This window comes from Anticarsia gemmatalis, chromosome 20 (assembly GCF_050436995.1).
Source record: "Anticarsia gemmatalis isolate Benzon Research Colony breed Stoneville strain chromosome 20, ilAntGemm2 primary, whole genome shotgun sequence".
Lineage (NCBI taxonomy): Eukaryota > Metazoa > Arthropoda > Insecta > Lepidoptera > Erebidae > Anticarsia > Anticarsia gemmatalis.
This window is the reverse complement of record NC_134764.1, coordinates 5,328,330-5,342,245: the sequence shown is the minus strand read 5'-3', so window position 1 is coordinate 5,342,245 and position 13,916 is coordinate 5,328,330. Positions and strand designations below refer to the sequence as shown.

Sequence of the window (13,916 nt, the reverse complement as noted above, 5' to 3'; positions counted from 1 at the left end):
AAAATAAAGTAATTAAGTTTAAAGGGAAGTTTGTAAAGATCGTACCAAGTGGCAATTTTGGCCTCTGCCTGACCTTGTGAAAAAAGGCGTGAAATTATTATACGTATCCTAACCAATATCGTACTAGCTTTAATCCACTCCTGAGCGCTACTAGCTTCTAGCTTAGCTAGAGAGATTAACGGGATTGCTAGTAATGCATAGCACATAATGCAACTTCAAAGTGTTGCATGCAAATGATAGCAACGAGAAAATTCGCCAGGTAATGTGAATGTATTTGGGTCCTTAAAATAAAGAAGTTGCTAAAAATTCTTCAACTGTTAGTTTAGATTCCATACTCTTAATTTTCGTATTATTGTTTACCCTTTTGTAACATTTTTCTTTTCTTCTATCAGAGTATACGCTCAACTCCTCCACGCGAAAACCAACTGCGACGGTTACAAAGAGCAAGGTATCACATACCCAGCCGGTCACATTCAGAAGCTGCTGCTCAGCGAGTTCTACGAGGAGTGCTCCATCCCACCTTCCATCCTGGAGTTCGTTGAAGCTCACGGCACAGGTAAGACTACTGTTAAATTTAAAACTCTTCCGTTATTGAGTCACTGACTGAGATTTCTGGAAATACCTTCTGTAAATATTCCGTGCTGTTCATTTTGTTGTTTGTAATAAATGGATCGTACTCATTTGATTATTACCATATTCTTGGAAAACAAAGTTTATTGAGTATCTAGTATAGTAAAAATCAAGTAAAAGAGTTTTCTGAATCTTCTAATTTACGTAGGGGCTTTGTTAGCAGACCTTTATGTTGAGGCAAATATTGATATCCAATCTTGATTGCAGCCATTTGATTATCGTGTGATGTACATAACTTTGATAATTTGGAAAAAATAAGAGATATACTTAATTAAAATCTATTGAATGCTACGTTAACATTATCTCATGATTGTCAAACAGATTAGTTTAAACTGCGTTTTAAAAACTGTTAAAATAAATATAACAGTAAAACATAGCCTGTTTCATCAACATTAACCCGTCGCTCGCGGACAATTCTCACAATGTCTCCCAAGCTTTCAAAATGAAACGGCACATTAACTTGCCGAGTGCAAAGTGAAAACTTTCAAACGGTAAATGAAAGAATAGATAGGAGAACTTTTTAAAGTACTGTTGAAGGTGTTCCTATATAAAAATAAGGTTCTTTTTACTGCACTCACAGCTATTGTTTATGACGTTCTTTACTTCTATACTAATATTATAAAGCTGAAGAGTTTGTTTGTTTGTTTGATTGTTTGTTTGTTTGTTTGAACGCGCTAATTTCAGGAACTACTGGCCTGATTTGAAAAATTATTTTAGTGTTAGATAGCCCATTTATCGAGGAAGGCTATAGGTTATATATCATCACGATACGACCAATAGGAGCAGAGTACCAGTGAAAAATGTTACAAAAACGATGAAAAATTTCGCCCATTCTCTAATGTGACGCAAGCGAAGTTGCGCGGGTCAGCTAGTGAATGATAAACTCTGCTCTCGTTTCATAAACGTTTATCAGTCTTGTTTTATCTGCACTGTAGTCTTTTTTTAGTTTCTTTTTGCAAAGGGTAGACGTGAGTTTAGTGCGTTAATGTAAAGAGAATGAGAGATATCGAAATATTTACTAAACAATCAAACATCAATCTGATTGTTTGCGATTACTCTTTCTATGTATTCTAAACTTTATGTACTTACTTTAGATTGTATAAAAACAAACAAAAAATATAAGCAAATGCGATCCTTACCTCAAATGCAAAAAATATTTGTTGTTTAGATTTCATTACGATTTATATAATTTCTTATTGAAACGGTTGCGACTGAGACATACAAAATATTATATGTTTGGTGTGGTTAAGTAAACTTACTATCTCAATATTTTAAATGATAGATAAATATACACTATACAGATCATATCATATATGTAATATCATCGGATAACTCCACGGGTCATTTGATTCCAAACTAAGCAGAGCTTTTACTATGGTAACCAAACAACTGATAAACGTACTTATATACTTCTAACATATACTTATATAGATAAATATATCACCTTAGTTCAAACAGGACAACCACAAACCTATGTTTGGTGCAACGGCGGTAAAACCACGAACAGTGTTGAACACGCGTTAGTACTTTCACAATTAGTTTTGTTAGTACTCTGTGCTGTTTACAATCGCTATTGTTCTAACCACATTTAATGAGCCTCGTTATAATATAACACCACTTGCCACGTTCTAAATATTAGCTAATTATAATCGGACTGCATTCATGTTGCAGAACACAATTTAGAATTTATTATGTATGGAAAGTTGATTACGATAGCAATTTTAATGTAAAAATCGTCTAAATTGTATTTTTACTATACGTAGTTTGAGCTTACCTATGAGGTCGATAGAGCTTTTTGCTGCCTAAAGGCTTTGCCAATAATATTCAATAAAAAGTATTTGATATTAAAAATGACAATAAACTCTTTAATCCCAACGTTAAGATTTAAACTAGAACCAGGCAAATTGTTATATAGCTATATTTATATACTCAAGATAACTATATTTTTATATATAAATATGAAAATTCTCACAGTCTTCTCATATCTCAAAATATCAAGAGCGTATAATACTATACCATTTCTGGCTTAAACTCTCAAACACGGCATCACAAGAAGTATAATATTTCACGCGAAACATCTAAAAATAAAACGTTTTTACGACTAACGCTTCGTGCGGCCATAACTGTAAAATATAAAAGGAAAGTTTTACAAGCTTTTAGACAATTTTAATTGTTGAAGCATTCTGTTTACGGGCCCGACTCTTGAGTGGCGACAGGCGCCATAAATTTATGGGGTTTTTTACTTATGGTACTAGGAGAAAAGAACTTAAACTTTACCACGAGACATTCTCATTACGAAACAGGCGCCATCTTAAACACCTGTGCTTCAAAATACATGACAAACATACTTATCACAAAATTAGTCTTAAAACTCTAGAAACCGTTATTATCAAAAATAAATCGGTATATTAACTTGATATCGATCTGATAGGGCACTAATCCCTCTACGCAATGACAGTGACAGGGACAATCCACTGTCACTACTCTATACTAAATAGCTAATGACATCCAGTCTCAGGATTAACCCTGAAGCCTATTAAGTTCGAAGTGTGAAATCCATCCGCCAACATGTGACCAACTTGGAGAATGACATTAATTTCCCCCGGGCTTAAGACTTGAAGCCGTTGAGACCTAGACACACAGTTATTGACTAACTTTGAGGGTTTCATACACCACCTGAGTCTAGATACGAAGGCAGTACGTTCGAAAAGTATACCGACTTTTAATTAAGTAAGCAGTACCTAAGCAATTTGGAGTGTGCAAGTTTATAGAATTTAAAAGCATTCGGCCCAGCCATTATCGTCACTTAATGACGGGAGTGAAAATTAAAGATTTTATGAGCTCTTCAAAGGGAAATCGACTTCTCATTGATGGCTCCTTACATTCAACGTTACCTGCCTTCCATTCTCCAAATTAATCTAATAAAATAATTACCTTGGTTTCGGAACGACGCACTTAGGTACAGACAGGTATTGGGTTCTTGTAAGAATTAACGATATTACCTACACTCTCAGTATATTATTTTGTAGTGGATATTTGTGCAAATACGTGTATCGAATGTAGAATTCTAAACATTGAAAATTGAAGTCGTATGAATACTTCATTGAAACATTCCTATTAATCTAGAAATTCCTTTTCTTAGACGTTGAAATTTTATGTTGATTTATAGACGGAGCGATGCGAGAATTTTATTGAATCCGTGTATTTTCCTATTTTTGCTCAAGTTTATTCAATCTTTAGACGAGTGCTCTCAAGATATCGGTAGTTTTATGCAGCTTTTTAAAGAGCATGAAAGCGTACGTACTTCATCAATCTTAGGATGTTTTAAGACTTATTCCATTCTTTGAATAGTAATTCAATTGCAGCGCAAGCAACCAACGCCTTACTTTATTTTAATCAGAAAAACATTACGGTTACCTATTGAAATCTTAATGTATAATCTCTGTATTGGTATCGAAATTAGACCATACTTCTGACCAATCTTTTAGGTTTCTATACCAGGTCTAGAAAAAATGAAGTAATAAAAACTCGTTTATTTGTCACCAGGTACCAAGGTAGGAGATCCAGAGGAGCTCTTGGCCATCGACGAGATCTTCTGCACCGGTCGCAAGGAACCGCTTAAGATTGGCTCCATCAAGTCTAACTTGGGACACAGTGAGCCCGCCTCCGGTCTTTGCTCCATTGCCAAGGTAAGATTTTGTTCCGTCTTTGTATAGATTTAATTAAAAGGATGAAGATTTCTTTTAAAAAGAGATGGATATAAAAGCTTTCTAATGTAGTTTTTTGTTTAAAGTCTATTGAAGTAAAAAAGTAGTATATTGAAGTAAAAAATCTTTTCCTCTGTACAAAATGTTAGGATAAAATAGCTTTTAGATAGTAAAATATATTTTTTCGGAATACGTTTGATAGTAAAAGAAATATATTTTACAAAGAAACAAAGTTTATTTATAAATAATAGACATAAATGTGTGGTGAAATTAAGGTCAATTCCCTCACTCCGAATCACATCTGTATGAACAAATAAGATAAGGAATTGCCAGACACATACACTTTGGCACAGAAACACATAAATTATGATACAACTTTTGGCATGTTTGATAACATTAATTACGTTGCGACAGTTTTCTCGCATAGATACGATTGAACGAAGACTATCTACCAAGTACCATGGGGAATTTGACGCCGGTCTTGGCAAGGGTAATCTTATGGGAATTTTAATTCAATGAATTGCGCTTGTTCTACATAAACGACTTTTGAAATAAAAAACGGGTTTAAAGATGATAATTTTATAGATTAACGTTTGCTTAGAAATTCAATATTTCATTAATATTTTACTATAATATTATATTAGCATTTAATTCACTGTCATATACGTCGATAGGTACATAAAAAAAAACGCAAATTTTATTAAATCTTTCTTCGTCGCAACAAACCGATCAGATAAAAGCTCTTTAACAATTTTTGGATACTAAGCAACTTTTGTCTAAGGTCCCAGCACTCTTCGTACATTTTCCTTAGATGATCTCAAAACATCCATATACCACTATTCCTATCAATACTATAGCCAAAACATTTTTTCCAAAACTCCACTTTTCTTCCAGATGTGCATTGCCTACACCACCGGCTACCTCCCACCTAACTTGAACTACCACACTCCTCGTGAGGGTGTGGTGGCGCTGGCTGAGAACAGGCTGCAGGTCGTCACTGACAAGACGCCATGGAACAGGGGCATGTCTGGAGTCAACAGTTTCGGCTTCGGTGGTGCTAATGCTCACGCTCTGTTGAAGAACGTTGCCAGGGATAAAGTTAGTAAAAATATATATTTTTGTCTATTTAGTACTAGGAATGACAGATATATTAGCAATCTATGCTAATATAACAAGTGCGAAAGTTTACGGGTTTGGGAGTTTGGATGAATGTTTGTTGCCCAGTTACGCCAAAATTAGTCACCAGCCAACGTACTACACGTAGGCTAAATTTATTTATTATAGCTTGAATTTACACATAAGATATATTTCTTAAATATACATATATTTATTCGTGACTCCACCAATAGTAAGTGGAGCAAACGAAAATTTAAGTTACTCATCTCTGCAAATGATCACACTGTCTGTCTTTTCTCAAACGTCTTTAAGAAGGTTTATTCATCCTAAACTTTGAACAAATAATAACGAAAACATTAAGTTCTAACCTTACTTAAACAGAGAAATACTAACTCCTGATCTTTAAAAACCTAAAAAATCAATTTCCAGTAATGTAACGAAATAAACAAGCTAAAGACTTAACCAAAGTTAAGCCTGGTATTCTTATTGCTTCGACCCTATATCAGAATACGTTTTTAGTATACACAACCTTTATAATCTGTACATTTCATGGTAGGAATAAGGAAAGCAATTTGCTTTTAGTATTAGTTCGGATTTACTTTTTCACAGAAAGCTGAGCTTAACTTTTTGTTAGGATTATTCTCTGCTACGCGAGTATCAATTACGCTAATAGGTTTTCTGATTCGTGTATGTATTTAAGTTAATTAATCCTATTTCGTTACATGTATTTTCGATTCCACGAAAGCAGAACTCATTATTCTAAGATCAAAGATCAGTAGCGCAATTCTCTACAATAGGAACCATCGAGTATCGAGAGTTTGACATGTAAAATGTACGGCAAAAAAGTTACTACAACATCCCCTGGAGGCGCTGATCAAAGTTTCATGCATTTTTATTTGATAGCTAGCCCGATAATAGTAGAGAATCAGGCTACCGAGGACTGAGTTTGAGGACTGATGAAACTAAATAAGTGTCAATGACCGCAGGAGTGCGAATAGTTAGCGCCAAAGATCAGCATATTTGACTGTGGCAGTTGGAAATAAACCGGTTTTTTTATTATCATCTTTGTGATCAAGAAAAGTTGAAAAAGAAAATAGGTGTTCCAAAGCTGGTACCAAAAATAAACATTTGTTAAAAACATTATTTTCTTTGTAAACAAGCCAATAAAATCCGTCAATTACACTTCAAAACCACAACAATTAAGTCCATCAATTATGTAAGGCTCGTTTTCATCTTTGAGTTTGTAAAACTTTTACAAAGTTACATCAGTTTCTGTTTCCACTCTATTGATTGCGTCACTCAATATAATGTTTTATATTAAAGTACAAATAACTTTCAAATATTCGATTACAGTATTTTATAGGTATTAGAAACTAAATATAAACTCATATTCTAACTAACGATCTTAAAATCTCGAGACATTTACACGTAATAATAATATTATTAAGTAATGTGTCTTAAACGCAATAAAAATGTAAGTTTTCGAAACCTTATTTGATTCGTATTATTTTTAGTCAGCCACGGTGACCACGGTCAATGCAATTCAATCAAAACCTTGGGTAAACAAATAAGGTAATCTTTAACCATTTTGAATCAAAATATAAGAATGTATAAAATTTAAAATTAAATTCCCTTATTCTCGTTTCGATATTCTGATCTAATCACGTCAAAAAGTCAAAGCACGATGAATCACCTAGACTTTATATTAAACTTCCTGAAAAATGAAGTAATAGCGATAAGTTATTACTCAAATTATCTTCTTGGACAAATCGTCTGTTATAGTTTGGCAGGAGTCCAACATTGTTCCTTGGAAACTCATTTCATGTCTGTATAACATGTTAAAAGAAACTCACAGATCTATTTTGATAAAAGACTTGATACTTGCAGAAAATGGTCAAATTTGGCGCTTATAGTCAGTTGCGCAAACCGTACATTAAACGTACATCTGCAATTTAACCATTAATAAAATAATGGTAACTACCACCTCGTATCAGTAAAGCAACGCTTGGCGCGGCTATTCAATGGGTGGGTGGCTTAGTAGTATTTAATTTGAGCTGTTCCGTGCTTCTGAGAGCGCTTAAAATGTCTGTTTGTTATCAATTATAATAACATTCGTTAAGCCATGTCAAAGGCCTTTGCATGAACAAATTTAAAGCTCGGTTGATTACTAATCATAATAATATGATTCGATAAAATAACAGATCCGTTTTGGTCAGTCTTGTCAAACGGTCAAATAGAAATATCGTATTGCAATGTAGCAATTTGGGTCGTCTTTCTGGCTCCAGTGCCAAGCTACATGTCAACTCTAATCGTTTGAAATATGCATTGAAAGACTCATCGTTGACAGCATGTGAATCCACTCGGTATCCCCTCGTGGCTGAAAATTCAATACAGTTTGGTATTACATTGATATTGATATGATATAATACAATTGAAACGTGAATTCTTTGAAAAGTTAAATTTATTAACGTTAAGTTTCTTTTAAATATGGACATGATATGATACATGATTAAGCAATAAATAAATAATAAGAATCTCAAAATAAAATACCTATATTCTTTTTGTATCAATATTATATTTAGTTTTGAAAAAAACACGTGCTAGCTTTTCTGAATTTGCGATTCCTAATAATTGTGTTAATTTAAAATCGAAAATTTAGAAAAGCTAACTAGTACCTACGTGTGTGTTTTATCATATTAACACTCATTGAAGTTCAAGTAGTAATAATATGTTGTACAAAAATAGAGCTAGCCTCTTTTTTGACTCTGAAGAGACTACTTTTGTGATGCAATCTTTAGTACATACGGCTGTTGATCGTGAGGTCTCGGGTTGAGTTCCCGGGTCGGGCAAACTACTATTGGTTTATATACTTTGAATTAGAATAGTAGGTAAATTTTATATAAGTACGTATATTTACTAAAATTTTACTGTTTCCAAAAGGTAAACAACGGTATGCCCTTCGACGATCTTCCCCGCCTGGTCTGCGCGTCCGGCCGTACTGAGTCAGCTGTCGCCAGGATCTTGGACGACATGGAGGCGAGGACAGTGGACATTGAGCTCATCCGGCTGCTGCACGCCATCCACGATGATGACATCCAAGGACACGTTGTTAGGGGATACACGCTTTTGGGTAAGTGGTCTTAAAGAACAATTTTGTTTGACTGTATTTTAAAGTGAGTTTTCGCCGCTTAGTGAAAAATTAACTAACTTTATTATCACTAGGCGTTTAGTATTCATGTTTGCAGTTTGGTATCAATGTAAAGGCCACTTGTTATTCAATGCAAGTGTAAAAATAGTGGGAACAGTTTTCTTGGAGTTAGTTTTGTAAAATTCTAAAAGAATTTTAAACTATTTAGTAGAATAACGCTGTTGCAGAATATAAACCAAAATTCCTGAATTTGTTTTAATAGTTTGCAGTCAACGCGTTACTATTAAGAATGCGTTATATAGACACTCGAACTCTAATAAACTTCGGGATTAACAATTTCATTTTAAAATATGAGATCCTCAGGTACTAGAATGTTTTATCGACGCAAAGTACAAAGTACGGCGAAGCTTTCACCTTTGACATTACTAAGTTGGCCCTGCGAAGATTTTTAATAACAGCATACCTTTCCTTGCTGAAATTCGAAAACTTCCTCATTCACGACGTGATTTTTGACAAACTATGATGCTAACAATGTTGAAATTAAATACTTTGTTAAGATTTTGAAAAATAAAGATTACACTGTTTCGCTGTTCTAAATACTAGACATTGTTGATTAGGAAGTATCAGATTTAATCTGAAAGTAAAGCTAAGCAAAAATGGAATCTTCGATAAGTTTGGAAATTAAGTTACGAGTATATATACTTTAAACACTTTTGATTGTGAAAATTAATTAGGTTGGAATTTTTAAATGTGTTGACTGACCACTTAATTTTTGAAGAAAATATTTGGGTGGTTTTACACAATTACTGGATCAAGTTTCCACGTCGATCAAGTATTTTTGCGGTTGACAGACGGAATTTTCACTGTAGATAATACTTACATTACTAACTTATACTTGTCTTTCAGAATCCACCCCAACCAAGGCAGTATCACTAGCACGTGAGGTAGAATACTTCTCAGGAGTCCGTCGCCCGGTCTGGTTTGTGTACTCCGGTATGGGATCACAATGGGCTGGTATGGGCAAGGAGCTCATGAGAATCCCGGTCTTCGCTGCTGCTATTGAGAAGTAAGATTTAGGAAAATGTATTATATTCACTGAAAATTTCTAAAAGTCGATCATAGCGAGAAAAAACTTCACAACTTACGTGCTCTGTGAGCCAAGCGAACGAATGAGTTAAAGAAAATCTGCACTTTCTTGTATGCCAATGTGTTAAAGGTTTATTCTTTAGAATCTTTAGTAAGGCTAAGTTAGAAACGCTAGTCATTGAAATATTGTTTTGGATCAGAAACAAACTGTCTTGCTTAAAAGTCTTTCTGGGTGATCCACAATTACTTCTGTATTTAGAAACTTATAAATAAATATTCTACCTGTTGCTTTTTTACTAAAACTCAAATTCTTACCCGTCTAGGTGCCACAAAGCGCTAGAACCTAAAGGCATCAACCTGACTAAGATCATCACGGACTCAGACCCGAAGATCTACGACAACATTCTAAACTCGTTCATCGGTATCGCGGCCGTGCAGATCGGTCTCACCGATGTGCTCAAGACTATTGGCGTTGAGCCTGACTATATCATTGGTAAGTTTGAGAACATTGAAATATGTACTTAATTTGGCTGTTTTTCCGTTCTTTAAAGAAGGGATATTACTTAGTAATGGTGCAGTTATTGAATTTCTTGCTAAAATCAACAACAACTCCAGTTAAGAAGGTATTTTTAGATTTTAATTACGATTTTATGACACCTTCCGAAGTAAAGCTACTAATAAACATAGTTGTTGTCAATCATCAAATTAATATGAGCTTAATGACTAAATATATCTAGTTCTTGATCATTTTCATTTATTAAGATAAAGTTAAATTAATTCTTCGCCAAGAATGTCCTAATAATATATTTTACCTTCAGGTCACAGTGTCGGTGAGTTGGGTTGCGCATACGCTGACGGCTGCTTCACCGCCGAAGAGATGATCCTCTCCGCTTACAGCCGTGGCTTGGCTTCCATCGAGACTCCCTTCATCAAGGGATCTATGGCCGCTGTCGGTCTTGGCTACAGCCAGGTACGATATCAATTTCAAAATTATTTAGCTCATCAGTGACTAAAGATCTGATTAAAATATTGGGTCAAAAATAAAACTACTTTAGTTTGCCAAAATCATTTATTTTTAAAATCATACGAATAAAAGTAAAACCAGAACCAACATAACTTTGTAAAGTGGAAAGTGTTAGTTGCATGAGCCCCATCATCTCAGCCATATTGATTAGATAGTAGGCTCTCAAAGACTAGTAACAATATAGAAAAATAAATGAAACCATTTGCCGCATTGAAGCAATAAAACTTAGAGCCACTGATGACTAATGTATTTTTACAAACCATCCGGACTTTTTCTTAATAGATCAAAACCATGTGCCCGCCCGAGATCGAAGTGGCTTGCCGCAACGGTCCCGACTCCAGCACCATCTCTGGCCCGGCTGACATCATGAAGAACTTCGTCGCCAAGCTCACCAGCCAGGGTATCTTCGCCAAGGAGGTGCCTTGCTCCAACATCGCTTACCACTCACGTTACATCGCTGAGGCTGGTGAGTTCTTCACAGATAATAAATTAATTACTTTCTTTTTTAATAGTATTTTCTTAGACTGCTCCTGAAACTTTGTTATAGGTTTTGATTTTTAGGAAAATATTTTGTTTTTGGTTAGAACCATTAAAAACGCCGAAACATTATCACCCTGATTTTTTCCGTTTAGTTTAGCCGTTTTGGCCGAAGTAACTTAAAATATACTATAATATTTGTCTACTTTCCCTTGAAAAATAATGGACATTTTTGAAGTAATTTTACTCGAGACCTACAATTATCATAACTCAAGTACTAATCTTATTATAAGATTACTTTAATGAATAAAAACTAGACCAATTCTTTGTCTGGGCTGCAAAATGTCCTTGGATACAACGCGCATAATAAAATTCTTAAAAAAGAATCTAGACTGTTATGAAAAGTTTTGCTTCCAAAGTAATAACTTTATCTCGGCAGGAGGTGAAATCACGAAGTTTCAAGGTGTTCTCGTTGTTTATTAGATAACTTCGTTGTTTCAAGTTTATTTGGTCTAAAAATAATTATGGAAAGTCGTCTCGTATTTCAAGTTTCGTTGGTATAATTTATTGTACGCTCTTATACTTCGAAACGCTTTGCCGCAATTAGTATTCAGACTTAAAACTTTACTAAATATAGAGTACCTATATTTGTATAGAAAATTGTAACTAATTTAAAGCTTTTGAACTTACTATTTACTATTCCATTCAGATATTTAAACATTTTAATGCCAGTGGTTCAAATCTAGAGACATAATAACGATATTATTAGGTCTACGATCCGAACACGGGGTTTATTTCCACCTCGCCCCTTGAAATTACCCACTGTAATGGTGGATGGTAGTTACACGACACTATTATCGCTTTTAATGAGCCAATAACCTAAAATTATGTCTTTTCCAGGTCCTACTCTATTGAAATACTTGAAGCAAGTGATCAAGTCGCCCAAGCCTCGTTCAGACCGCTGGGTGTCCACATCTCTGCCGCAAGCGCAGTGGAAGGACGCGAAGGCTGCTCTGTCTTCTGCTGAATACCACACCAATAACTTGCTGGTAAGAAGTGAATCTAGTATTTTGTTTGTAGATATTGTTATGTAAAGTCTCACAAACGGATGTAATGTCTAGTCTGCCAATAGCTAAGCTCATTGGTAGCTAAACGTAGCTAAGGGTTACAAGTGGGTGAACCATCATCATCATCATCCATTGTGCATTGTATGAAGTCCAAACTAGCTATTTTTCAATTACAAGTCTAGCCTTACCTTTTTTAACACATAATGAAATCTTAAACAGCTGGCTGCATGCAAACAGTTAAAGCTATACAAAAAATCACGCCTTTCTGTGACATGGCTGAAAGTAAATGTGATGATCTAAGAAATAAAATTTACTATTCCATTAAAACAATATTCGGGCTTTTTCTACATAGAAAAGACTTCACCCAAACCTTCTCTTCCAGAGCCCCGTACTGTTCGAGGAGACAGCTCGCCTGATCCACCACAACGCCATCACCATCGAGATCGCCCCCCACGGCCTCCTGCAGGCCATCCTGCGCCGCTCGCTCAAGAAGGACGTCATCAACATCCCTCTCACTCAGAGGAACCACAAGGACAATGTACAAGTGCTCTTCACTGCTATTGGAAAGTAAGTACCGGTTTACTTCCTCCTTTATCGTTATAGCCTGAAAAAGGTATGTTACATGCATAAATGCCTTTTATTCCCGCAAGTGTAGGCAGAGGTGTATGAAAAGATATGTTTCTATACATTTATAGAAGTAAGCAAATGTGTTTATCAGTTATCTGATTAACTTAGGAAATACAAGCGCTGCTAAGTTTGACTTCGAGCGACTTTATAAACTAAGTTCTAATGAAGAAGATGTTTTTAAATTAATCTTTAAATTATAGTCTGTGTTTGTTAGTTCTTTCACGTATTTAATTGTTTCATTTCTTTCAGGCTGTACGAGTCAGGCTTGAACCCGCATTTGGCTAACATCTACCCACATGTGCCATTCCCCGTGTCACAGGGTACACCCATGCTTTCTCACTTAGTAGAGTGGGAACACAGTGAAGACTGGTAAGTAATACATTTTATATTTTATTATTATCTCCTTAATTCTGCTAAATACCTTTTAGTCTTAAAAAAACGGAGTTTATTTAGGTTATAGGCAATAAAACACAGCATCCCAAGTAGTTTTTCTCAGCTGAGAATCAAACGCATCAACTCATGGTGCGTACCTATTTATGAAATGAAATATCACAGATACAACCTTTTCCTCTATGCTGTAGTTAGTTTGATGAACAATAAAATACGGAAATATTTTCTGGACCTAAGAATTTGACGCGTGAACATTTTAAACATTCTAGCGACAAAGAAAGCAAAGTAATTTTAAATTGACGACATTTTATAAAACTATAATAGATTTTTAAACAAATTCAACCGAAAATATCTGTTCATATATTTAGTACGTGAGCTTTGTGTTAAATGATACGCTGCTACCTAATCTAATTCTATATGGAGAGTCGACAAAGCGAAGTAATTGTATTCTATACTGAGATCACAGGACACTACACTTCACTCTACACTACACAGTTACTGCACAGTGCAGCGTTTGCATATCACTTTACACTAAATTCCTTTAGTATTCTGCAACTGGATGAGCACATTCAAAATGTGTTATTTCTAACTATTTTGCGAAATAACCGTTTAAACAATGCACAAACGGTTATTTAGTCTTATAT

General features: G+C 34.8%; 1 protein-coding gene across 1 annotated transcript in view; it reads left to right on the top strand.

The window, feature by feature from the left end:
• LOC142981370 (fatty acid synthase-like) overlaps positions 1-13,916 on the top strand; it is a 55,093-nt gene that overhangs the window by 17,563 nt on the left and 23,614 nt on the right. The window contains exons 7-17 of the mRNA XM_076127240.1: positions 393-556; positions 4,177-4,319; positions 5,232-5,435; positions 8,394-8,583; positions 9,508-9,667; positions 10,011-10,180; positions 10,506-10,657; positions 10,994-11,177; positions 12,089-12,237; positions 12,638-12,822; positions 13,132-13,251. Coding sequence (XP_075983355.1) covers positions 393-556; positions 4,177-4,319; positions 5,232-5,435; positions 8,394-8,583; positions 9,508-9,667; positions 10,011-10,180; positions 10,506-10,657; positions 10,994-11,177; positions 12,089-12,237; positions 12,638-12,822; positions 13,132-13,251 — 1,821 coding nt within the window. The remainder of the gene's footprint in view (positions 1-392; positions 557-4,176; positions 4,320-5,231; positions 5,436-8,393; positions 8,584-9,507; positions 9,668-10,010; positions 10,181-10,505; positions 10,658-10,993; positions 11,178-12,088; positions 12,238-12,637; positions 12,823-13,131; positions 13,252-13,916) is intronic.